General features: G+C 38.5%; 3 protein-coding genes across 3 annotated transcripts; all 3 read right to left on the bottom strand.

Moving 5' to 3' along the window:
* Nucleotides 1–372: 372 nt before the first annotated feature.
* LOC100266624 (cation/H(+) antiporter 19) lies at nucleotides 373–3894 on the bottom strand. Its single transcript, XM_002270818.3, has 3 exons — nucleotides 3566–3894; nucleotides 1846–2847; nucleotides 373–1751 (listed from the first exon to the last, which is right to left on the bottom strand). The coding sequence occupies exons 1-3, from the start codon at nucleotides 3761–3763 to the stop codon at nucleotides 543–545; spliced, it is 2409 nt and encodes an 802-aa protein (XP_002270854.1). The 5' UTR covers nucleotides 3764–3894; the 3' UTR covers nucleotides 373–542.
* A 2840-nt stretch (nucleotides 3895–6734) lies between these two features.
* On the bottom strand, nucleotides 6735–9585 carry LOC100261418 (50S ribosomal protein L18-like). Its single transcript, XM_002270783.5, has 3 exons — nucleotides 9201–9585; nucleotides 7601–7762; nucleotides 6735–7076 (listed from the first exon to the last, which is right to left on the bottom strand). Exons 1-3 carry the CDS (start codon nucleotides 9372–9374, stop codon nucleotides 6927–6929), a joined length of 486 nt encoding a protein of 161 aa, XP_002270819.1. The 5' UTR covers nucleotides 9375–9585; the 3' UTR covers nucleotides 6735–6926.
* A 490-nt stretch (nucleotides 9586–10075) lies between these two features.
* LOC100245866 (DEAD-box ATP-dependent RNA helicase 50) lies at nucleotides 10076–25361 on the bottom strand. The gene is made up of 8 exons (XM_002275599.5): nucleotides 24974–25361; nucleotides 23358–24019; nucleotides 22194–22388; nucleotides 13624–13811; nucleotides 11707–11920; nucleotides 10836–10967; nucleotides 10577–10752; nucleotides 10076–10443 (listed from the first exon to the last, which is right to left on the bottom strand). Exons 1-8 carry the CDS (start codon nucleotides 25290–25292, stop codon nucleotides 10206–10208), a joined length of 2124 nt encoding a protein of 707 aa, XP_002275635.1. The 5' UTR covers nucleotides 25293–25361; the 3' UTR covers nucleotides 10076–10205.
* Nucleotides 25362–25479: the final 118 nt, after the last annotated feature.

The raw sequence follows: 25479 nt of genomic DNA, 5'->3' as shown, positions 1-25479 counted from the left end.
AAAATATTTAATTTAATTTTTAGTTTTATTTAAAATTTATGAAGTTATTTTTATTTAAGTCCATGGGGATTAGACTTTATTTTATTTTACTAATAACATTTAAAATGCAATTATTATATAAAGTTAGTTTGATTTTGATTTAGGACCGAGGAAGTGTTGGTTTTTTGGTTGAATAAAAATAATTAAAATATTTAATTTATTTTATTCGATAAAAAAAAAAAGTAGCTCATTGATATTAATCAATACGAACTGATCACGCTTGTTGATATTACCCGAGCTTAAATTTAGAGATTTAGATTAGGGTAGTGAGTGCTTATGATGGTCCATATCTCCTACAAGATATAATTTAATTGGGATCCGACTGCCGAGTCCTCTGGCCCAAAACTAGAGACAGTGATGCATTTCAGAATTAAGCAAAGTCTAAAAGGGCGGAGATCTCTCTCCTTAATCTGTAGACTTGGACCACAATTATTCAGAATTGGTAATGAAGCATGTAGGACGTTGAAGGGGATTCCATATCTGTAGATCTATATCTATGTGAATCACACTGGTGCATCATCTGGCCCGTCTGAGAGTTCTGAAGCTTCTTCTTCCGCCAGCGCGGAAAAATTTGCTGTGGGGTTATACTGCTGAATAACTAAAACCGATGCGGTGGTGGAGAATTCGGAAGACGCTAGGAAGCTCCCAACTGGGCCCAGTTCTGGACAGTCGCTTCTTTCTGTCAGTCCTGCTACTGCCGACATTCTCCCCACCAAGAAGAGGTTGGTGTTGGTCATTGATGTCAGCTTTGCCACAATGCCTGCCTTCTCTTCTACCACCCGCTTCTCGTAGGATATGGACTCATTTTCCGTGAAATTGGGCTCGGAGAAGAGTTGGTCATTGTCTTCTTTTCCGTCTTGTGTTATTTCATTGATTTGGACTGTCGCAGCACCATCTCCGGAATTCCAATCCAGAAGCGACTTCCCTGGGGGAGCAACAAAATTTATGACTGTGAGCTTGATTCCAGGGTGCTCGGCCATCCTAACACCATATGCCAGAGCTTCACGGTCGTCACGTCCACCAAAAAAAGGAATGGCTATGGAATAAGACACGTGACTGGCGGAGACTTGACTGGTACCTCCTAGGCCGCGGTCTACAAGGATTCCTACAGAGCAAGGGGCGTGCCGAATGACCCGCTGGTTCACCAGATGGAACGAGTGTCCCAACGACTCCATCACCCCATCCAGACGCTGATACTTGTGAAATGGGAGTAGAATCATGGCCACTTGCTTTTGGTGGGCGCTTGTGCAGATGTCTTCGTGGATACTGTTGAGCGGGGAGATGGCCGTCATAGGACGGACAGAAACACTGCTGAGCTGCTGGTAGGCCTCAAATGCTATCACCATCTGATCTTTGTGTGTACGTTTCTTGTTCCAGAAGGGGAGACCATTTCTGCGTGCTTTGTGTACCATTGAGATGGCGGAAGACCGCTCTGAGAGCTCCATCAAGTGCATAGCATACACACAAAGACGCCCGCGTCGTGTCCCACGGGAAGACTCTATTAGGTTGATCATTGTGGGAATGTTTCGAGTGCTATGGAAGCATGCCAGTATACGGAACTCTGAATCAGGTCCTCTGCGCTGAACAGTCCGGTGCGTGTAAGATGCTATCTTCCTGGCTGGCTTATACAAGGCGGTCACAATTGGGGTGGTGATGAAGGTGGTGAACAACGCCATAAGAACTAAGATAGCAAAAGTCTGATCATTCAGCACCTATATATATAATCAAACAAGGAAGCAAGATGGTCAGCCACCTACCCAGACCAAAAATCATCAACTATGTACCAGAATGAGTGAGCTTATGTACCTTCCGGTCCTTGCCAATGTTGAGGACGATCAGCTCCACCAAGCCCTTGGTGTTCATGAGGAATCCAAGTACAACAGCCTCCCTCATCGGCACCTTAAATATGCGGGAGACCACAACCGTCCCCAGAATCTTTCCAAAACAAGCGTTGAATATAACCAGGACTAGCAGGCCCCAGGATTGGCCACCGCTTATGGTAGCGACATTGGTCTTGAGTCCACTTGATACAAAGTAGAGCGGCAGAAAAAGCCCTGAAACCAGATCCTCGATCTTCTCTATTAAGATCTCCCCAAAGGGGCCATCTTTGGGTACAACTATGCCCACGACAAACGCCCCAAAGAGCGCATGTATGCCGATTGTGTCGGTGACGAAACCTGCAGCCAATACTAGCGATAGCGTAATACATATGTAGAGCTCGTTCACGGGTTCGCCTCCAAGGGAGCGCCGAGCCATAAATGCAAGTGCCGGTCTTAAGAATAGGATAGCTGCTGCCACAAACGCACAGCCACAGAGTAGGACCCATACGGAAACGAGGGGTGATGTGTTATCGCCAGAGAGAGCTATGGCGAGTGCGAGGAGAATCCAGGCAGCAACGTCATTGACGGCGGCCGCTGACATTGCCATGCGGCCCACGTCAGTGGTGAGAAGTTTCAGCTCTGCTAGGATACGGGCAAGGACTGGAAAAGCGGTGATGGACAAGGAGACGCCCATGAAGACGAGGAAAGGGGCGTGGTCTACTCCCTTGGAAATTGTGGAGCGTAGAACAACTGAAGTGCCAATGCCAAGAACGAAAGGGAAGGTGATACCTACGACGGCTATTCCTAGGGACTGTTTGCCGGTCCTTCGGATAGCTCGAATGTCAAGCTCAAGACCCACCAAAAACAGGAAGAAGAGGAGGCCAATGTTGGCCACAGTGTCCAGGACAGTCATGCTTCTGGCAGGGAAGACTCTGTGCAGAAACTTGGTACTTCGCCCCAACGCAGATGGGCCGAGCAGTATTCCTCCCTGCCATGAATGCAACCTCATCATCAGCATATACATATATGCAAGAACCAGAATGCTTCTCTTAATCAAAGATAATGAATGAAATAATTTTAAGAGTGGAGCACAGATCCTGTTTCTTCTATTAAAAAACAAAAAAAAGGGTATATACAGACAGAGAAAGAGAAAGAGTTAAAAATTGCAGTGGATTTAGCTACCAGTACTTTTTTGAATTGAAAAAAGAAAAAGAAGACAAAATATTTCATAATTTGAATTTAATTTTAATTTTTTTTATTTTATTAAATGGCCCTCCAAACCTCATACCCAATGGAACAATTGGAATTTTTCTCTGAAATTGAATAAAAATTATTTTAGTCAAATTCATGGCAACTTCAGAACAAGACACGTCAACCATGCAATAACGGTTTCTCCTTGTTTTGATCAGGGTCTGCCTTCCATGACTACAAGTTATGATATTTGACATGATAGATAGCTGCTAGAATTATTAGCAAGAGCTAGCATTTGATCTGCTCTCCATTGGTGATGATTTTTTAGGTTTGTATTTGCATTAATATGTCTGCATTTTGAAGGAATATGGGACAACATGAGCGACAAAAACCAGTAAGATAAAAAGAATATCATCGTCATATCACATCGGAGCCATATCAAAAATACGTGGCCAATAATCGAGGAAGCTGGTTCTGGTTTTGTAGAAGAGAAGAGGAGAGGTGGGGGGACTCACGATAATCTCTGCAATGACTCTGGGCTGTCTGAGAGGTTTCAGAATCAAGGCAAGCGTTCTGGTGAAGACGACGACCAGGCATATCTGCAAGATGAGGAGGGGAAGCGCAAAATCCAGGGGATTGTCACCTTGGAAGGATCCATTGGACGTTGCCTTCATTGGCGCCGGGCAAACCTTGGCTGTTCCATTTGTCGCCATCCCTAAACCGACCCCCACGCCCACGCCCACACCCACACCCACACCCAAGGCCTCCAGAGAAGAACCTTAATTAATATATATATAAATAGGAAATGAATGAGACAGGCTTCAGCTGAAATGGGTCATCGTCCCCATGGCATGTTCAAAATATTTGGCAACCAGGCACCTTCGCCACCCTATATATAGTGGGTGGTCAGTTGAAGAGGTAGAATCCTTTTCTCATCAGCGAAAAAAGGGACGAATTATATTAAAATAATAAAATCCCACCGCCCATATGTAACTTAATACAATTTATTTGAAATCGTATCATGAGATTTTAAAAAATGAAGGAAAAAATAATAATAATTGAATATTACACCCAATCATATTTGAAAAACTATTTATCTACGTAACACTCAGGGTTTAATGACTATTTTAAAAAAATTATAATTTAAGAGATGAATTATATTAACCCGAATTTTCGAGGGATAATAGGAATAATCAATCAAAGCAATTAAATATTAAAGTAATAAAATATTCAAACGGTAGACAAACATTTTTATGTGGAAAAGATAAAAATATATAGGGTCTAAGACCTTAAATCTAAAATCTACTATTTGAAATTAAGTTATACAGAATTACCTAATAACTTACCCCTAATACTTACTTTCCGTAACCTCCAACTTGATTCATATTTGCGACACAACAATCTCCAAACCTTCAACTTGATCTATGTTTGTGCTGCAACAATTTCTAATTGCCCTAGTAAATTCTCCTCAGCTTCAATGAATGGATGCAAGTCTTTTAATAACCAAAGATTTAAACATTGAATCTTTGTTGAAAGATTGAGAATGATAGGACAAGTTAGATTGATCTTCTTTTAATGTGTCTTATCCTAAAAGGAATAAAAGAGGATTTATAAAGGCCTATAGACCTAAGCAATCGATATCCCAAAATTTTTAAAAAGAATACTCGTGAATTTCCAAATAATAAATCTGCAATTTTCTGGTATATTTGGGATGATTACTCAAGCACACTTCCACCACTCGAGTGTACTCCCATCGCTCGAGTGTTTCCTATTTTTTCAAAATATTAATTTAAGCCATTTTAATTCATAAAAAATGTTTTGATCTATTTTAACCATTTAATAACTTAACTTACTAATAAATAAACATTTTTAAACTTATCTATGGCTTTCCAATTAAACCAACAACTACCTTTGAATGTTCAATAAAGAACAAGTCACTCACAAAAAATTTCCTAAATCAAGATATATCAAAACAAAATAACCAACTCATTGTCCTCACAACCAATCGCCCTTGCCCACATCTTAGATTAGCTATAATTGTATTATTCCATATAACAAAATAGAATCAAATAAAATAAAATGTGGCAGTGATGATTGGATTCCGTGTTGGGATGCTACCACTAATGATATTGAAATATTAGGTAGTGGAAAATTCTCCTCAACTTGCTTTGGATGATAGATTAAGTTTTTGTGTGACAACATATTATAATCAAACTAAAGTTTGATTTTTTTAATCCAATGATTGGAGGGCATGAATTATTGTGAATAGGGAACCCATCATCTTGTTTGACCTTTGGCATTCTGACTTATTAACCCTCGTTTGTTTAGGTTCTTTGACATCATGGTTTCCTTGACTTTTCTTCTACTTCTAGGATTTGGGGTTTGGAGCCACGTATGATTATGGGATATTCCAAGATGTTGGATCTTATCACACATCTAAAATAATAAGAGACGTGTTGTCACGCCGACAGTTGCCTTCATCTTTTTGTTTTGAATTATGATTATTTAAGGTTTTGTTGAATGTTGAAAAGTAATTAAAGAAAGGAAAATCACGTCAACCTCTCATCAGGATTAGCAATTTTGCATAAGTTTTCCCTCCATTTTGGAATATTAAACCCAACTGCCTTGATGAATTCGAAGGATTAAGGTTGTTAATTAGAAAGAAGATAAGATTTGAATATTTTAATGTTTTTCTAATGTTTGATGTGCCACGACACTACTTGTTGGGATAAGTTTAATAATCTTAGAACAAGTTAGTGTACTTTTCTTCAAATTTTAATAACTATGTTCACATTATAAGGATGATCGTGTTGTATTAAGAACCACGAGTAAAAGTGGTTTTTGGATAAAGACTAAAGATCATGAGATTTTTAGAGCCAACATGTTATATCAATTTTAGAAATGAAGGTGGAAATAGTTTTTTAGAACGGTTTTTTGTTCTTTAAAACAAAAAAACATAGAAAACAGTTAACAATAAAAAATTGTTTTCTGTTTTTTATTCTTAAAAATAGAAAATAAAGTGTTTTTAAAGAATATTTTTTAGTTATTTTTATTTGTTTTATGAGAACGGTTTTAAAAAATAATTATATAGATATATAGAATAATTAAAAATAAAATATTATATATAAAAATTATTTTTAAAATATATTTAAAATAGATTAAAAATATTTTAGGTTTTCAAATAAAATTTTATTTGATAAAAATAAAAAATAATTTTATTTTTAAAAACTATTCTTTAGAATTATTTTCAAAAATAATTACTGAAAAAAAACCACGTGTACTTTTGCAATCACCTAGGGCAACCAAAGTCAACGGAAGACTTGCCTACCACACCCAAACTCCCTCCTTATTTAATGGTTTTTTGAACGCTGAAAAATGATTAAAGAAAAGAAAGATTACATCGCCCCTCTCATCAGGGTTAGCAATATTGCATATACTTTTGCTCCATTTTGGGATATTAAACTGAACTCCATTGATGGATCATACTAAGCTTCTTAATTAGAACGAAGATAAGGTTTGAAGTTCTTAATTTATTAAGTAATTATAGTTTGAAATGATTTGAAGAAGTGTAAAAGAATCATTTTCCTTCATCATCATATGTGTCTGAAACACAACTTGAAGTCTAATTTCAAGAGAAGTGAGTGTAAATTTCTCTAAATCTTAGTAATTATGAGGAGCAGCAAATGATCAAAGCTTCATATGCATTTGTCTTTAGATTTAAGATTCAAGGCCTGATATCCAACTTTAAAGCAACTGGAAGAAGCGCAAATCTCATTCACAGATTGATGTCTTCTTAGTTCTTGCAGCTCAAGAGAGAAGGAAAAATGTTATGCTAGTCAAATTCAATTTAAAACAAAGTAACCGACTGCCCATGCCTTAGAACTGAAGACCCTTTTCGCGAGCTGCATCAGCAAGGGCTTTAACGCGTCCATGGTATGGGTATCCACCTCGATCAAAGGCCACCTTTGTAATCCCTTTCTCCAAGCAGGCACTTGCAATCACCTCCCCCACCTTCTTTGCCACTTCCTGGTGCCAAAAGCTTGCAAAGATCAGTAATTCTGTTCAAATTATCAAATTCAAAGGCTTCATCATATAAGAAACAAATCATCAAACTGGGTGTCCAGAGTAAAACAGATGATACACAGCAATAAGGCTCACACAAGCCTTGAATGCAAGAAACAAAAGGAATGCACAATCAATGATCCTAAAAGATGGCTTACTGATAGCTAAAAAAACCGGCTAAATAGATAGAGATTGATAAGTAGAAAGATCATAGAGTTGGATGAGAAACTTAGTTTTACATTCAGTGACCATCTACTAAAAGCATTAGGATCCCATTGTAAAAAGAAAATTCCATTTGGCCCAGATAAATGACCCTTTAACAATGAAAAAACTGTATATTTATTGTATGTCCTTCTACAACCTGAGCACTGCAACTGCAACAAACTTAGTGCTGAGGCAGTTGGGGCAGTCACTATGATGGTTAAACCTCACTCTAAAAGCAACTCCTCTAGAATCGGCTGATCTTTTATTCTTATCTGTGAACTTACAATAGTCGGACTGGAACTGTAGTCAAGCTCCTCAGAGATGGATTTCTGCATTGTTGAAGCTGAGGCTAAAGTGTGCATCTTACTGTCATCGATCACCTGGACATAGAGATGCTTGTTGGAACGAAAGACACACAGCCTTGGCCTTTCAGGTGTTCCTTCAACCTGAGGGAAAATCGATGAAGGAGAGACATTGATAAGTACAATAGACAGGTAAAGAATGGACCACAAAAGAGCTGGTGCAATGCCCAAAACATGAAACTGAGAAGAGAAGAGGGGAAATTTTGAATAAAACTGAACGATGTCCGTATAATGGCAATTTGTAAGAAATATGATTCCAGTAATTGCGAGATTAAAAGAAAACGAATTAAGCAAAAAGCATCACAAAGAAATGTCCACTAAGAGTAGATAAGAAAGGTTTTGCTTCTTGCCCTAATCTCATTTTGTATAGCACTATATTCAAAACTATGATCTCAAATTTTCCTTCCCAAGAAACATCATCAGCAACTCCCTTTTCCATACTACACAAGAAAAAACTCTTCTCCAACAAAAGCTTCAATATCACCAAAATACTTCTACGTCCTAAAAAATTCTCCAGTTCTTTCCTTTCTGAAATTTCCAACAATAGCATGCTGATCACCTCAGCAAACATCCAAATATTCTTGATACCTTCTCTATATTCCAACTTCGAGAGGAGCTCAAATCTTTGACTTTGGCATCAACCATCAGAACTAAAAAGAGGACAAAAGCCATAATTCTGAAGCAATTTTGCAACAACTTGCATTAATCCAATGCCAAACACTTGTCGAAGGCCACCAGACATACAAAGAAAGCCAACTGTTTGAGGGTATAATTTGGGTGGCAGAAAGTTTTATTTTGTCACCAATGGATAAATTCCAAACCTAAAAGTTCTGTGTAAACACCATTGACTTCACCCCACTACATACCATTACCAAATAGAGTCTCAAAGAAAGGGATAACATTGCAATTCCTAATCATGGAAGTTTCAAACAAACACCAAATTCCAGTTCGCCACCTCTCCCTGTCAAATGGCCTTATGTTTCTCCACCCTTCTTTTTTCACCACAACCCTAAAGATGTCGACAATCTTTCATTAGGAAACATCACACATGAAATCCTACTCACCCACGCTTCAAATCATACCCAAAATACTAGCATAAAGAAATTATATTTATTCTTATCCCAAGTTTAAATACAGTATAACATACACAGGAAATGGGGCTCTGAATTGAGGGGTGGGAACCAGGAAGCACTTGCCATTGGGTCAAAATTTTGGAGAAAATTCCTGTTTCATAGTCCAAATGATGCAAATTTTAAAGCACATGTTGGAGATGTGAGCAGTGAAGTTCAGTCTGATCTGAAAATTATTGGGTATAAAGATGGTAGAGAATGTGGCATGTATGAGAATACAGAAATTGGAAACAACTCTTTTCCGACAGAGGATGGGTGTGGGTGAGGAACATTTAACAACAAATACGAGGCAGTTGTATCCACTATCTCACCCGAATACGGCAGAGAATATAATTGAAATAAGGGGAGCTGGGGTTAGACCCAAGAGCAAGGAAAAATCAAGAGAAGAATACCTTCTTTCTAATTCGAACGTGACGAGCAGTTCTGTCTTCTCTTCTGGTTTTGGCTTTAGCTTCAATAATTGGGAATGAAGGGAGGAGTGGCTTTGCAGCCGCAAACTTAGGAAGGAGAGGAAGCTGTTGCGAAGAAGCGAAAGCGCTCTGGAGGAACGACAGTGACGCACACATCGTTGCTCTCAAAACCCCCACTAACAAGACTGAAACTACACCTACAACACTACCTTCTGCGTTTTCGACCCTCTTCCGAACCAAACCTTATCCTTCTCTTTTACATATCCTTCAGGCTTCGGGCGTCAGGCCTCCGCCCAGGTCCAGACCTGTTGGGCCTCCCCACACCCAATTAGTGGGATTTGAGCATCTTGTCGTCTTAGCATTTAGCAGTCATATTATTTTGCATTAATTGATTAAAAATTTAAAACAAGATGAAATTTTCCCAAATTTGTAAATTTGACATGCCCTTGTTTGAACTTGAAAAATAATCAAATTTTGACATGATGCTCTTTAATATTTGGATTATTTACATATAAGATTTTTAAAAAGAGGGTATTTTTATAAGAAAAAAATGATGATTTTTTTGTTAAAAAATGAGTATTTTTAATTATATAATTATTTTTAGTAATTCCATTGTCTTTTTTTCCCTGTTCTTATACCAACAAGGGGAAGAAAAAAGCTTTTTTGAAGCATGGATTTGGAAAATCCTAGGATTCAGAATTGGTGTGTACCTGTTGAATATGTGTGATAAAATCTAGATCGTTGAATGAAGATACAAGTAGAATCAAGGTATGAGGGAACAAACATTGGGTACCACATTTTAACTCATGGGAAAACCACATTCAAGAAGAGGAAAAAATGCATGTTGCTATCAAGCATTGGGTGCCAAAATATGATTCAATTAATGTTGGGACCTGTTACATAATAGTTAAGTGATTAAACTGAACCAGAAGACATGGATACTCTGGTTCACATTCCATTCTTTTTCTTTTTACATGTAGCTCCTTTCTAACTCATGAGCTCATAGGCAGATGGAACATTGTGCAAGGGGTGGCCCTTTTTGTTTCTTTCTATGATCCTCCTTGCAAGAGAAACCTGCTTACCAACCACATACACAAATGCCTTCCCCTTTCCTCCAGCACCTCTGGCTGTTCTTCCAACTCGTCGTACATATTCGCTTGGATCACGGGGGAAGTCAAAGAGTACAACATGATCCACTTTGGCAAAGTCGATCCCACGAGATGCTCTGCCATAAATTTCAAAAGCATCAAGTTGCTTGTGACTGAATGTGTTTTTTTTATGGAAATGAGAAAAAATGAAGTCCAAGTAGCAAGTATATGTCAAGACCAGAAAAAGAAATGTGTAAGTAAGCACAGTACCTATCAGTGCAAACCAAAAAGAGAGAGACTCCTTCAGAGTGAGAATTGAGGAACTCCTTCAAATTTGCTAGCCTAGACTCCTGAGTCAATGCAGCGTGGAATGCTAAAACTCGCAAACGAACTCCTTTTCTATCAAAATGCTTTAATACATTTTCAACCTTTCTACATGTCTCAATCTGCACATAATTGAGAAGGCAAAAACTAATGTAAAAACTTCCTTATGTTTCATAGGTTTTCTGCACTTGATGTTCAAGCTTACCTTGTTACAGAAAACAATTGTTCTGGAAACTGGACTTCCCTCCACAAGCTGCAAAAGAGCAGATTTCTTATTGAGAAAGGCCGATTCAGGAGTTTTTTCTGTCCCATCATCTCCACTGCAGTCAACAAGAACCTGTACATGGCACCTGATTACTAATTCAACAAGAACCTGAATATTTCCTTTTTCTTTAATGGGTCTATATTAATACAGTATAAATCATTATTCAGTGGTAGCTATTATTATTGATATAGAGTCCCTACTGAAAATGAAGTGAGAGCCAGTTTTCTGTGTCTAAATCACCGCTTGCATTCATATAACCAAAAGTTTAGAAAGTTCATTTCATTTTTTCAGTACACTGAACAGAAAAATACAGTGAACTCTCAAAGAGGAGTTTCATTTATGTAAAATAATCATGCTGTCCACATCAAATTTAATCTTGATGATGATGATGATGATGGTGGTGGTGGTGATAAATGATACCTATATCTATATTTATATAATATCTGCATTCTTCTAAATTAAAGTCCTTTATTTCACCTCTAGTGCTAGTCAACTTGTAATGAGACTCTTGAAATTAAAATTATGTACTGTCAAAACGAACAACTTAAACCTATTTCTAAATGAATCTTCTCCTCACTTTCATCCTAACAGTACCAATTTGGAATCTTCTCCATAATTAAATCATCAGGAAGCTAGACTGAGATTCCCTTGGTCTGCTGCAGGTACAAAGTGCAGATGAGTAATGAACCTTAATATGGGAGCCTTTGCATAAGCTGCTAATTTAACAGGTAGTTTCAGAATTTAAACGCATCCATATTCTGATTGCAATATAGTGGGAAAACAATAAACCAGGATTGTTACAAGAACTAACCTCCTCAAGTCTGGAGCTTATTCGGTGCATACCAGGTCCCATGATCACTTCACAGTCAGGAAAAACTTCAACTAGTTTGTTATATATGCCTACTGGTAAAGTTGCTGTCACAAAGAGATATTGCATGGTAACAGGGGAAGAATTAATTAAAGTCTGCAGCGCTAGCTCAAAATCTTCATCATTTAGTAGTATATCTACCTCATCCAACACGGCACTGCAAAATAAGATTTTAGTTAACATTAGCACCACAAAGAAAAGTAATCAGGTCTCTTATAAAAAGGACGAATTACAATTACCACCCATGAGGTCTGACAACATACCCTGACCAGAGATTCGTGAAATGACACTTACCCTCCCCTCCAGAGATCTATCTTATGTTACTTGAAGGTCACTAGAGGAGAATTAACTCTCATGCCCTCAAGCTGGCAGAGGGTTATTCTTAGCTAAAGAAAAAGGAATATCTTTTAAAACACTAAACTGGCCTTGCTTTACCTTAACATGGCTTCTTTCAGTTAGGGAAAATCAATTAATATATCTCCATTATTCCAAAATTAGAACAAAATGGTCCTTACAATAAGACAAGTACGGGCAAAACCATACTTCCTTTCTCATTCTTGTAGTTCCCTGTCAGAGGAGTTATCCAAGGATGATGTTTGGGGAATCAAATCAGTATCACACGAATCTTTTAGTAAGGAAAGCAAGAAGTAGCAGGAACTTATCATGCTTCCTGAGGCATGGTGACATAAATAGATGTCAATTTTTTGTGTTGTCCTGATGATGAAAGACACTTCGAGTATGTGTGCACATATCCTACTAACTAGGCAAAGTCATTCTTTATTTTCTTGGACAGAAGGGGTTCAAGAATCCTCAGAGGCTCATACATGTTTCAAGGAGGTTGGTGAGTTAGATAATTTCCCGGAATGTCCTCCAGATCAATCAAAAATTGATTAATTCTGAAGAATGTTATCTAGTAAAGAGGGGCACAAACACTTAAAATATTTGGTTCAACACAAAAATATCCCTTTATAGAAATTTGAGCAATCAGTATTATTGCTTCTTACTTTGTTCTCCTTCAAGTAATCTCCTCAATTTCTTGTATCCTTCTCTAGCAATATAAATTTCATTTCCTTTCTTATGGTAAAATAAATAATAAATAAAAAAGAAATAAAAGGATCATATTCCACTTGCACAGTTTGTTTTTTTACGATAAATTATAATTTTTGCACCTGGGCCTTCTGTTGTTTTTATCACCACAAATCGATCATTCACAATTTTTTACAACAAAAAGCTTTGCTAGATTACTGACATCTCTGTAGCTTCTTACCAAGGTTCGAAAGAATAACATGACATACAACAATACAACAAACATTTTGTGGATAATTCCCCTAGCGTCCTAAAAGAAACTGATTGCAAAACTAAAAATCTGCATGTTTCATTAGTGGTTAATCTATTTAATTTTTAACTAGCATACAATCATGGTGTTATATCATGCTTATATATTCTTAGCCAGAACCCGCTTTTGAAATCTGAAGGAAAAGAAAAAGAAAGACTGGGAGAAGAAACATGGAGATTAGAAATTGTGGAAGTTAAATCTCAAAATCTTTTAAGTTTCAAATATTGTTGTAAAAATAGTGCCAAAGATGATCAGTGAATTCACTTGTTTAAATCAAAAAATATATTATATGTACATCACTTATCTTTTGTTCAAAATAATAACTATGATGATAGTGATGCTTATGATGACAACTACAATGATGATATCATTGCTTGCTCTATGCTTAGAAAAACGTTCATAACACAGGGATGATAGCCATTACTCAAATTCAAACAAAAAGAACCCACGTTTTTTAATTCTCATTCAGGTCAATATATAAGTGATGCAAGGTTTTAATGAAAAAACAAAAGTTTATAGGTTACCATCTAAGATTTGTTAACTGCAAGAAGCCTTCTTTAATTAGGAACATAAAACGACCAGGGGTTGCAATTAGAACATCCAAATCCTGTTGTAGATTTTCCAATTGAGTTCTCTGTCGAAAACCACCTGTCGCAGCCATGGAACGGAATGGAGCCCCAAATTTTGAGATTGATCGGCAATTACTTAACACCTGAAAATGTGAACACTTACATTATATCAACTGCTATAATGCAAAAAATATTTCATAAGTTGATAAATTATTGTAATATTAGATTTCCTTATAGAATAAGGAAAATTATTAGGAATATCATGATAAATATTCTAGGTCAAGAGGGAAAAAAGATATGAGATGGAGATGAGCTTGTAAAGACTATATGGGGTGGATAGAGATGTGAGGAAGAATGAGAGACACCCGATGGAGCAAGGGGCTCATGGTTCAAGAGTAGATATAAGGAGTGGGGAAACATAGGATGTTTCAAGAACTCAATAGTTGTATATGTTTTTGTCCTCTATCATATTCTCTATGGTATAGTGAAATAATCTTTCTCATCCATGAATGTAGGTGTGTTTGGTTGAACCACATTAAAACCTCGTGTACCTTTGTGTGGATTGTTTTATCCTTGTGTTCTTGAACTACATTGTTTGCATTAAAGCTTCCACAGACATAACAAAATCTCATCTTGAAAAACAAAAGTCAAACAACATCATTCTCTTAAACATGAACAGAATCTGCCATATCAAGAGGCATATGACAAAACAACCTTTGTGAAAGAGCACATATCCAATGGGATTGAAAAAAATGAGGCTTAGTTTAAAATGAACATTTCGGCTACATATGATTTCCTGACACCCAAAAAAACTATTTCTGCGAACTGCAAAGGCTTAAAATTAATGTCAGATTCTGCTCATCTATGCAGCCATCATAGCCCACTTTATAACTTTCATAAACTTAGAAAAGTTATAAATTAGGAGTGCAAAAGCATGGTGAAGTTCCCTGGATAAATCCTATATTAACCTGCACATGTACCATCTTTTAGGAAGTACCTACACATGTACTGAGACACTACTACAGCTTAATGTAACACCTGGCCTGCCACAATTGAATGCCTCTGAATTTTGCATCTCTAGATCCTAAATGAAGCAACACGGACATTTTCAGAGTGTGGCTATGTTGGTGTCTGGACGCTCACACTTGTCTAACTCCTCAAGCACATGTCTAAAAGTTGAAGAATAGGGTTTCATGGGAATAATTTTCTTTCATTGAGATTATTCTTTTATAGAGTTTACAACATATACAAATCCTTTAAATTAGGAAACTAAATCACTGATTAAAAGGAAAGAATAACTCCTAACAATTACTTTCCTAAAAATACAAAGATTGACAAGTAATAAATAATTCCTAATAATTACTTTCCTAAAAATACAAAGATTGACAACTAATAAATAATTTACAGCTTTACAAAGTTATTTCTTTCCATATTAGTTTCAGTTTTCCAACACTAAAACTCCTTATCCATGTTCTTTTGTCTATGCTGAAACAGCATTAGTCATTTGTATCTTTTCAACAAAGGCATATTAAGGAGAGATAGGTTGAAGGATAACTAACTAATGTGTATGGGAAGGGTTTTGAATATAGAATTCTGCAGGCTTGTGACTAAACTGATAGATAGGGGTGTAACATGGCAAGTTAAACTGTGCATCAGCTTCTAGACTCAAGCTTGGGTGCTCCCCTTCAAGGCCCTGGCAAGCCTCAAACCAAGTTGGGATCCAGGCCATTTATAACTCATATGGGTGAATGGCGAGGGGGCCTTAACCTGTCCTCAAGGTGGCCTAGTGGTTGGGTACGGTTAGGCTTGGGTCTGAAATTTCAAACAAGGTTTCAAACTATTAAGCTACCAATTTGACCAAAAAGCTTAAGTTGTTAGGTAATAGGCTAAAGGTGTACATCAAGCTGACCTGGACTAAAGCTTTAACACCTTGCCTCACTTGCATGTGAATTTAATAACTAGGGAAAGTACATAACCAAATTATGACCTCAACTAGAAAGGTTTGAACCCATCATGACCTAACAAATAAGGCTCTAATACCAAGATGAACTAACAATTTCACCCAAAATTTTAAACTATTAGATATTTAACAACAAAGAATATCTTTTTTTGATAAGTCATTTAACAACAAAGAATATCAAGTAACTTAGGCTGAATTAAGTCTTAATAGGACCAGATTTACACTATTACTAATGGATGAGGAATCTTTAAGAATGACAAAATCACTTAGCTTAGAAATCAACACATTGAAAGATTCAAAATAAACATGTTGTTTCCTCTTTGATACTACATTTGATATTCCTAGGACACAACTACAAAGAGGATTCTCCTAGACATGTCATTGTTTCCACATCTATGCAACATAGATCATAAAATCACCCACAATAAGTGTAACTCGACAAAACCCCATGGTTCAATGCTGTCACTCAAAGCATGAGAGCAAAACATCCCTCAAACATACCACCATGAAGATGAAGTGTTTTGGGGGAAATATCCCAATAATGTCAAAAGACAATTGTTGCCTTATATAGCTCACCCTTGAAATCCATTTGGTTGTGACAGTTAGTTCTCTACTGCATAGAAAACTTCATTGGTAATGAAAACATTTCCTCACCAACTCATGTTTTATATATTTCATATATGTTAGCCTCACATATATTGTGTGTCCATATCCTAACAGGTTAAGTTTTTAATAAAGCAAACAGCTTAACATGGTAGAAGAGCAATGTTTAACTAGAGGTCTCAAGTTCGAGTCTCTCCTATTGTTTAAAGAGAGATACTAATTAAATAATAGAATAAAAGAAAATCTAAGTATCATATCCTCACAGGTTAAAGAATAGCACTTTTCAGAAGCTACTTGAGTAAAAATCACAGTGGATGGGTTTTCTAACAAAGCCAAAAAAATAGAAGAGTATTGACTTATAAATGATTAGGTACCATAGAATCTATTGCTTTACTCACATGTAGCATTCTATTTCACAACATTTCTTATTTTCTTACTAACTTCAAGGAGATTAAGGAAGGTTGAGGTTGAAATTTGAAGAAAATTTGTGAAGGATATCTCATCCTTCTATGTAATGATGTTTTTATTTATCTCTAATAATATTTCTGTTTCGTTTAGAAGGGGAAATTTAGAGCTCATTTTATGTTTTATTTGTGTTCAATGAAGTTTATTTGAGAGAATATTTATTTAATGCTTAAAGATTCTGTTGAGAGAGAGAGAGAGAAAGGAGAAAAACCTTATTTTCATTCATCTAATCTCTACTTACAATTGAGAGATATATATATACAAGGCTAGGAGTCCTAACTACCATACATGTGACCTATATTAACAAGGAAAGATAGTATACTATACATACATTATATTCAACACTCCCCCTCAAGCTGGAGCATATACGTCATATGCACCAAGCTTGTTACAAATATATTTAATCCTAGGACCTCTGAGAGATTTAGTGAAGATGTCTGCTAGTTGATCATTTGAATTGACAAAACTTGTAGCAACACATCCTGATGCGATCTTCTCTCTAATGAAATGACAGTCAACTTCAATATGCTTGGTCCTTTCATGGAAGACTGGATTGGATGCAATATGTAACGCGGCCTGGTTATCACAGATGAGTTTCATCTGTTCATCCTTTCCAAATCGCAACTCCTGAAGAAGATGTCTCAACCATATGAGTTCACATGTTGCCAAAGCCATAACTCGATACTCGGCTTCAGCGCTAGATCTGGCCACTACATCTTGTTTCTTACTCTTCCAAGATATTAGATTACCTCCAATAAAAACACAGTACCCTGAAGTGGAACGTCTATCTGTGGGTGACCCAGCCCAATCTGCATCTGTGTAACCAACAACTTGAGTATGACCTCTGTTCTCGTACAATACACCTTGGCCTAGTGTACTTTTGATATATCGAAGAATACGGATTACGGCATCCCAATGGCTATCACATGGTGACTGTAGGAATTGACTAACAACACTCACAGGAAAAGAAATGTCTGGACGAGTAATGGTGAGATAGTTCAATTTACCTACGAGCCGTCGATATCTCTCAGGGTCTCCTAAAGGCTCCCCCTGTCCTGGTACAAGTTTGACATTCGGATCCATAGGTGTGTCTACCGGTTTATAGTCTAACATACCGGTTTCTTCCAGGATGTCTAAAGCATACTTCCTTTGAGAAAGGACCACACCAGAACTGGATTGAGCTATCTCAATTCCCAAGAAATACTTGAGTTTTCCCAAGTCTTTGGTCTGAAAGTGGGTAAAAAGATGTTGCTTTAGTTTCTGTATACCATCCTGATCACTGCCTGTAATGACGATGTCGTCCACATAAACAACCAGATAAATACACTGCCCCAAGGAGTTATGATGATAAAAAACTGAATGGTCTGCTGTACTGCGAAGCATGCCAAACTCTTGAACAACAGAACTAAAACGGCTAAACCATGCTCGAGGAGATTGTTTCAAGCCATATAGAGAACGGCGTAACCTGCACACTAAACCAGACTCCCCCTGAGCAACAAAACCAGGAGGTTGCTCCATATAAACTTCCTCGACAAGATCACCATGAAGGAAGACATTTTTAATATCCAACTGATAAAGAGGCCAAGAGCACATAGCAGCCATGGAGAGAAGCAAGCGGACAGAAGCAATCTTGGCAACAGGGGAGAATGTGTCACCATAATCAGAACCATAAACTTGAGTATAGCCTTTAGCAACTAAGCGGGCCTTAAGGCGATCAACCTGACCATCAGGACCAACCTTAACTGCATAGACCCAACGACAACCAACTGTAGATTTACCAGGGGGTAAAACAACAAGATCCCAAGTGCCATTAGAGTGCAGAGCAGCCATTTCATCCACCATTGCCTGTCGCCAGCCTGGATGGGAAAGAGCTTCATGGGTGCTCTTGGGAAGAGAAACAGAGGATATAGCAGAAACAAAAGCAGAATAGGGTGAAGATAATCGATGATAACTCAAAAAATTGTAAATAGGATGAGGGTTACGAGTAGAGCGAGTACCTTTCCGAACAGCAATGGGTAAGTCATGAGGAGAAGGCAGAGCCGGGGCAGGTGAAGCCGAAGGGATAGGAAGTGAGTCAGCAGGTGTCTCAGGAAAAGGGAGAGGAGCAACGACACGCGGGCGACGATGATAAACCTGAAGTGGTCGAGGGGGCATAGCTTCAGGTGGGGAGACAATGAGAATGGGCAAGACTTCAGAAACGGGAAGAGACTCAGAAGTGGTAGAAAAGAATGGTGAGTCCTCAAAGAAGGTGACATCAGCGGAGATAAAGTACCGATGAGTCTCAAGGGAATAACAACGATAACCCTTCTGAAGTCTGGAATATCCCAAGAAGAGGCACTTCATGGCTTTGGCGGAAAGCTTGTCCTGTCCAGGAGTGAGAATATGAACAAAGCAAGTACAACCAAAGACACGAGGAGGAAGGAAATAAAGTGGTTGGTCAGGGAAAAGAAGGGAGTGAGGAATCTGATCGTGTAAGACAGAGGAGGGCATACGATTAATCAGATAACAAGCGGTAAGAATAGCGTCCCCCCAAAAACGAAAAGGAACGTGACTATGGAGGAGGAGAGTACGAGCTGTCTCAACAAGATGTCGATTCTTGCGTTCAGCTACCCCATTTTGTTGAGGAGTATGAGCACAAGAAGACTGATGAAGAATTCCATGATGAGACATAAACGAAGTAAATTGGGCTGAAAAATATTCCCTGGCATTGTCACTGCGTAACACACGAATAGAAATATTGAACTGGGTTTGGATTTCAGTATAAAATTTCTGGAAAATAGAGAATAACTCAGCTCGATTTTTCATTAAAAATAACCAAGTACATCGAGAATAGTCATCAATGAAAGTGACAAAATACTGAAATCCTAAAGTAGACGCAGTCCGACAAGGACCCCAAACATCAGTGTGGACAAGCTCAAAAGGAGACTTTGCCCGATTATTCAAACGCTTTGGGAACGAGACACGAGTATGTTTCCCAAGCTGACATGACTCACACGGAAGCGACGACAAAGTGGAAAAACGAGGAACCATCTTCTGGAACTTGGAGAGACTAGGGTGGCCCAGACGATTGTGAATGAGGAGAGGAGCATCAGTGGAAATGCAAACTGCAGGAGATGAATCTGAGGTGAGGTGATAAAGGCCTTGAGACTCACGTCCTATGCCAATCGTCTTCCCCGTACTCCGGTCCTGCAAGGTCACAAATTTATCAGAAAAGGTAATAGAGCAATTAAGAGTACGAGTGATTTTGCTGATGGAAATAAGATTAAAAGGACATTCAGGAGTATAAAGGACAGAAGTGAGAGGTAGAGAAGGCAGAGGAAGGGCCAAACCAATACCTTTAGCCACAGTTTGAGAACCATTAGCTAAGGTAACAGTAGGTAAATCAGAGGTAGTAGTAATAGAGGAGAAAAGATCCTTATTACCAGATAGGTGATCAGATGCTCCAGAATCTAGAATCCAGGGTCCAAGAGACGATGTGTGGGTAAGGCAAGCAGAGGCATTACCAGGCTGGGCAACAGAGGCAATAGAAGCCTGAGATGTCTGAGATGCAGAGGAGCTCGGAGGCTGAGGCAGCGGAGAATCAGAGGACTGGGCCATATGGGCAGTGCGAGGAGGTCTTCCATGTAACTGATAGCAACGATCACGAGTGTGGCCAAGTTTATTGCAATAGGTGCAATGAGGACGTTGGCCTCTACCTCGGGTACCACTGCGTCCTCCTCGAGAGGTAGTGTGAGAAACTAACACAGAAGAATCTGAAGCGCTAGCAGATGGCAAAGTCTGTGTGGACGAGAGACGGAGGAGGCGAGCAAACACGTCATCCAAGGACGGAACTGATGAACTACCAAGAATCTGATCACGAATACGCTCAAGATCCGGACGGAGGCCAATAAGAGTAAGGACCATGAAGAACTTGTCAAGCTGCGTTTGTTGAGCCCCAACATCAGGAGTAAGAGGCATCACAGTCAAGAACTGCTCCTTAAGAGAGGCAATCTGACCAATATAAGTAGATAGATCCAAGTCCTGTTGGCTGAGATGGACAATAGCAGAAGCCACCTTATAGAGACGCTGGATATCATTCGTGTATAATCCTTTGGCCTGAGTCCAAAATTTAAAACAAGTTTTATAGGCCTGAAGATGAAGAAGAATCCGGGGATCAACCGATTGCCATAATACACTACATAACTGGGCATCTATCTTCCTCCACTGTACGCGGTCAACCTCAGGGATATCTGCCTCCTGGGTAACCAAGTGATCTTCATATCCTTGACCCATAAACCAAAGTTCAACAGAGGCAGACCAGGAGAGATAATTCTCACTGCCAATCAATTTCTCTGAGGTAATCAGAGGAGATCCAGAGAGAACAGAGGTAAAGATCTGATTTTTGATGGTCATATTCACGTATTTGGATCGAAGAGAGCCCTAAGATGGGTGCAGATTTCGGCGGAGAGAGACAAACAGTGAGACCACGGCTGTGAGAGGTGCAATCAACGGAGAAAAAGGTCGTGACGTGCCTGGAGAGGAAGAGAAGCAGTACCCAAGCCTCGGAGATGGAGAGGAAGCCCTGTCAGATGTGGTCGGAATGGCAAGAAAGCCAAAAAAAGAACAAAAGGTGGAGATGCAGGGCTCGGGGGGGGCTGCCGGAGGGCTAGAAGGCCAAGACGCCGCCGGACGAGCCTGGAGATGTGTCGGACGTGGCCGGAAAGTGAGCCACGCGCCGTCACGCGCCGGCGCGTGGGTGACAGTCCGACGGGGAAGATCGGCGCGTGGGGGCGCGTGAGACTCCGGTTGCCGGTGGGGTTTCCACTGGCGTGTAGATCAGCCTCCGGCGGTTCGGAATATGTGGTCGGTGCCCGGAAAAGAGGTCGCCGGAAAAATTCGCCGGAAAGGGTTGCCGGCGTGGTGGAGATCCGACGGCGATGAGGTTGTCCGGGGTGGTTCGGGAAGAGAGGGTTCGCCGGAATTGAGTACACGGCTAAACCGAAAAATTAGGTTTTCTCCTTTGGCTCTGATACCATGTTGAGAGAGAGAGAGAGAAAGGAGAAAAACCTTATTTTCATTCATCTAATCTCTACTTACAATTGAGAGATATATATATACAAGGCTAGGAGTCCTAACTACCATACATGTGACCTATATTAACAAGGAAAGATAGTATACTATACATACATTATATTCAACAGATTCCTATCTCTCTTTTTGGTTGTGAGGCCTTTGCCGCTTTGTATACTGCCTGTATGCTATGTGGCTTTTTTGTCTTGTGTTAATATATTCCGTTTACTGATCAAAAAAAAAAAAAAAAGATTCCTATCAGTTAAACGACGTTCAAAAGTCCTCAAGGTTGATCAAATGTGAGGAGTATTTCTTTAGACTCTGCAATTGCAAGCATGAAATAATATTTTAATTTTATGGGGTCTAGCTAGGTCTTTCTGTGCAGAGAAACACAGTTAAATGTATGGGAAGAGTAAGAAGTCAAAGTAAACCATGTACAGAAACTGACCTGAGAAGCCAACTCAGCAGTTGGCACCAGTATAACGACTTGAGGGCATCCTGCAGAGGACTTGCCCAGACCTTGGAGCTCCTCTTCCCTAAGACGCTGAATTACTGGGAGAAGATATGCCAATGTCTTTCCTGATCCACTTTGATCAGCTATAATACAGCTTTTTCCCTCCATAACAGTTGCAAACGCCATGGCCTGCAATTATTTAATATGTTAACCATGAATATGAATCATATTTAACAAATAGGTACATTTTTACTAGATGTGGGAACGGATTTTTAAGTGATTCAATGGACAGATAAGAGCTTTGACCTTGAAATTAAAAATTAAAAATTAAAAAATTTAAATTTAAATTTTAAAAATAAGGTTTTTGGTTGTACACCTTATAGCAACACTTCTTAACATGAACTTCACAATCCAGTATGTTGACAGTATCAGGCGCTCTAAGAAAATTTACTATTTTGTATATGTATTACAGAAAATTGCAACAGAGTACAAATGAACTGAATCCTTAAATTGCAACTTGAAAAACATATATGAAGGTTCCCATTAAGGAGGCACTAAAATCTAGAATATGTAATAATAACACATATTAGAAGTTGGATACCCATCAGGATACAAAATAACTATCATAGCAATCTCCAAAAGCTGAAAAATGTAACTATGGCATGAATCTCAGAGTCCACCCTAGCCAAAATAAATAATAGATAATAGATAATAGATAATAGATAATTAATCAATAAAACAATAGGAAGAAAAAGAACAAGAAGAAAAACTTGTTTCTTTTTTTCTTTTGGTGTGGGTGGTGCAAGTGCAATTAAGTTGATTGAGTGAATAAAATCTCACATGAGTTCTTTGCTGGTAAGAAGCTCTAAAATATAAAAATGAAATGAAGTCCACACACTGGATCATTAACAACCATTGTAAGGCAAACATGTTAGATTTAAAGTAGATCTCATGAGCAGCATGTTTCTGGGCATAACGTGTGAACCAGTACACATTTGATTGACTAAGCAAGTTCTATACATGCAGGATAAGTGCATTATAACTCTGTCCCTGTAATATTAACTACTTAGCTTGTTTTCCCTTCAGCAAAGAAATTTAAATAAAATAATAATGATAACAACAGCAATAATAGGGACAGGAGACATTACTTTCGCATACCTGAATATGTGAAGGGCGTACAAAAAGCTGACCCCTTAGGGATTCAATCATATAGTCACTGCACCCTAGGTCTCTAAAGGATTTTCCGCTGAAAAAATCACTGTCAGCCAATGAGTTTCCTTTTCCCCGTCGCTTTGGAATGTTAGTCGTTTCAAATTCAAAGTTACGCATGGTCTCCCCATAACCCCATCCTTGTAAATTAGCAGTAGAAACTCTTGGAACTAGAACATCTGCTCCAGCTATTTTGTTGTCAGATCTGTGAGGTTTTTCTGGTGTAATTTGAAGCTCTGAGAACTTCCCAATGTCACGTTTCACAGTTTTATCAGAATGGATCTTATCTTTGATTTCCCCTGTTGTTTGAATCACATCCTTGATTTCTCGTCTTCTGAAAGCCCTTGAAGCATTTCCTCCATGTATGAGCAATTTCTTCTTTTCATCCATGAATTCAAGTTCAGAATGTGAACCAATAGATCTTCGGGAGGGTGCACCTTCTACTTCTAGTTCATTATCATCACATTCATTAAGCTCTCGCTTTGCCTTAGATGTCTTTGTGGTAAGAGCTTTCACTCTCTGGGCTTTTAATCTTCCGAAACTTCCAGTTACTCCCTTGGTTTGTGCCTTTGGAAAAACATCTTTTTTAACTGCTGCTGCAGGTTCAATACCTGTGGTAACAGAACCACCCATTAATCTTTGGAATTGAGAGTGCAGCAAAGAAATTTCATATAGCCCAATATAATTCATGCCTAACCAAAATAGGATGTTAAGCACATGCATCTTAAAGCTTTACTTAAACAAATTCTCAAGAACACAATGGTTGTGCTTCAAAATCTTATTTCATACTTGAAGTGCGTTTGGCAGTGATTCTAATAAGTGTTTCTAACCTCTCTAACACAGGGTGTATAGTTAACATTGCCTGATAACCAATGATCCAAGCACTAATAGCAGGTTTTGCAAAGGAATCTAATAACCGATATGAAGAGTATTAGTCCTTCATACCATAAAGACAGAGCATTGCTAGGAATTTGATTAGGGTTGTTCTAATGATGCACTTTTTGGCTTATGGTACATCACCTCAAAGGCCCATTAAACATGTCATGTACCTCTGATATTTCCATTATCCCTAGCAATGAACCAAGAAATCTGAGTCTATAGTAGCTGGGGTATAACACTTTTTGTTGAATTTCAGCCCACAAACCAAGGACAATGGCAGTGCTTTAGAACCCAACAAACAAGTGCAGTAATGAGGTCTACAGCACAACAGAAAAAATAAAACAAAAAAATGAAAAAAAAATGCAAACCCAGTTATAATTAAAGATCATTTCTTGAGCATAAAAATGACAATAATTTTTTTAAATGGGAATGCAGAGTTTTTCCACACCAAAGAAAAAAGGCCCTGTATTTGGATGCTCAGAAAAGGGTGGAAGAGGAAAGAAAATATGAAAAAATAAATGACTATATTTTCGTGCTTCTTTGGTTTCCAAAGAAAAACTAACCCAAATTTCAGTTTCCTTTTATACTCTGCTTCTTCAACAGTTACTCAACAACCAAAAAGGATGAAAAGAAATATTTAAAAATGGTGAGTAGAAAAATTTAAAAGCAGAATTCAAATTGAATACCTGCGTGGCCATCCTTACTAGGAGTGGGTGTGTTGTTGTCAACGGGATTCCAAGAGAGAACATCCTTGGAAGGGATTGGGGGGTCATCATCGATTCCACCCCAAACAATGAATTTTTCTCCGGTCTCGTCGTCAATGAGCTGATAAGCCCCGGGAGTATCCATTTGCCTCCGAGAATAACGAGCTGTAACCAACATCACCTTACTTTTCCGGGAGCGGCATGGTATGGAGCGGCAGCCGAAAGGCGTTTGGAGTTGGGACTGCTTCCACCTCAACCTGAGGCTTTCGCTGGGAAGGCTCACGAGTCCTTTCGCCAGCATTTCTGAACTGCTAGTTCAGGAAAGAGCACCGGCAACGGGATTCAAGATATTATTATCTGTCCACTGCACACCTCCCCCGTATATATATATTTTCCACAATATCCCCTCTGGCCCTCACCTCCACTCCACCAAATTACCAGGGTTTTTTTTTTTTTTTTAAACCTTTGAAATTATTTGGCTATGCTTT

This window comes from Vitis vinifera, chromosome 5, assembly GCF_030704535.1.
Source record: "Vitis vinifera cultivar Pinot Noir 40024 chromosome 5, ASM3070453v1".
Lineage (NCBI taxonomy): Eukaryota > Viridiplantae > Streptophyta > Magnoliopsida > Vitales > Vitaceae > Vitis > Vitis vinifera.
Note: the sequence above shows the minus strand (reverse complement) of the source record. Positions and strands in the feature narration are given on the sequence as shown.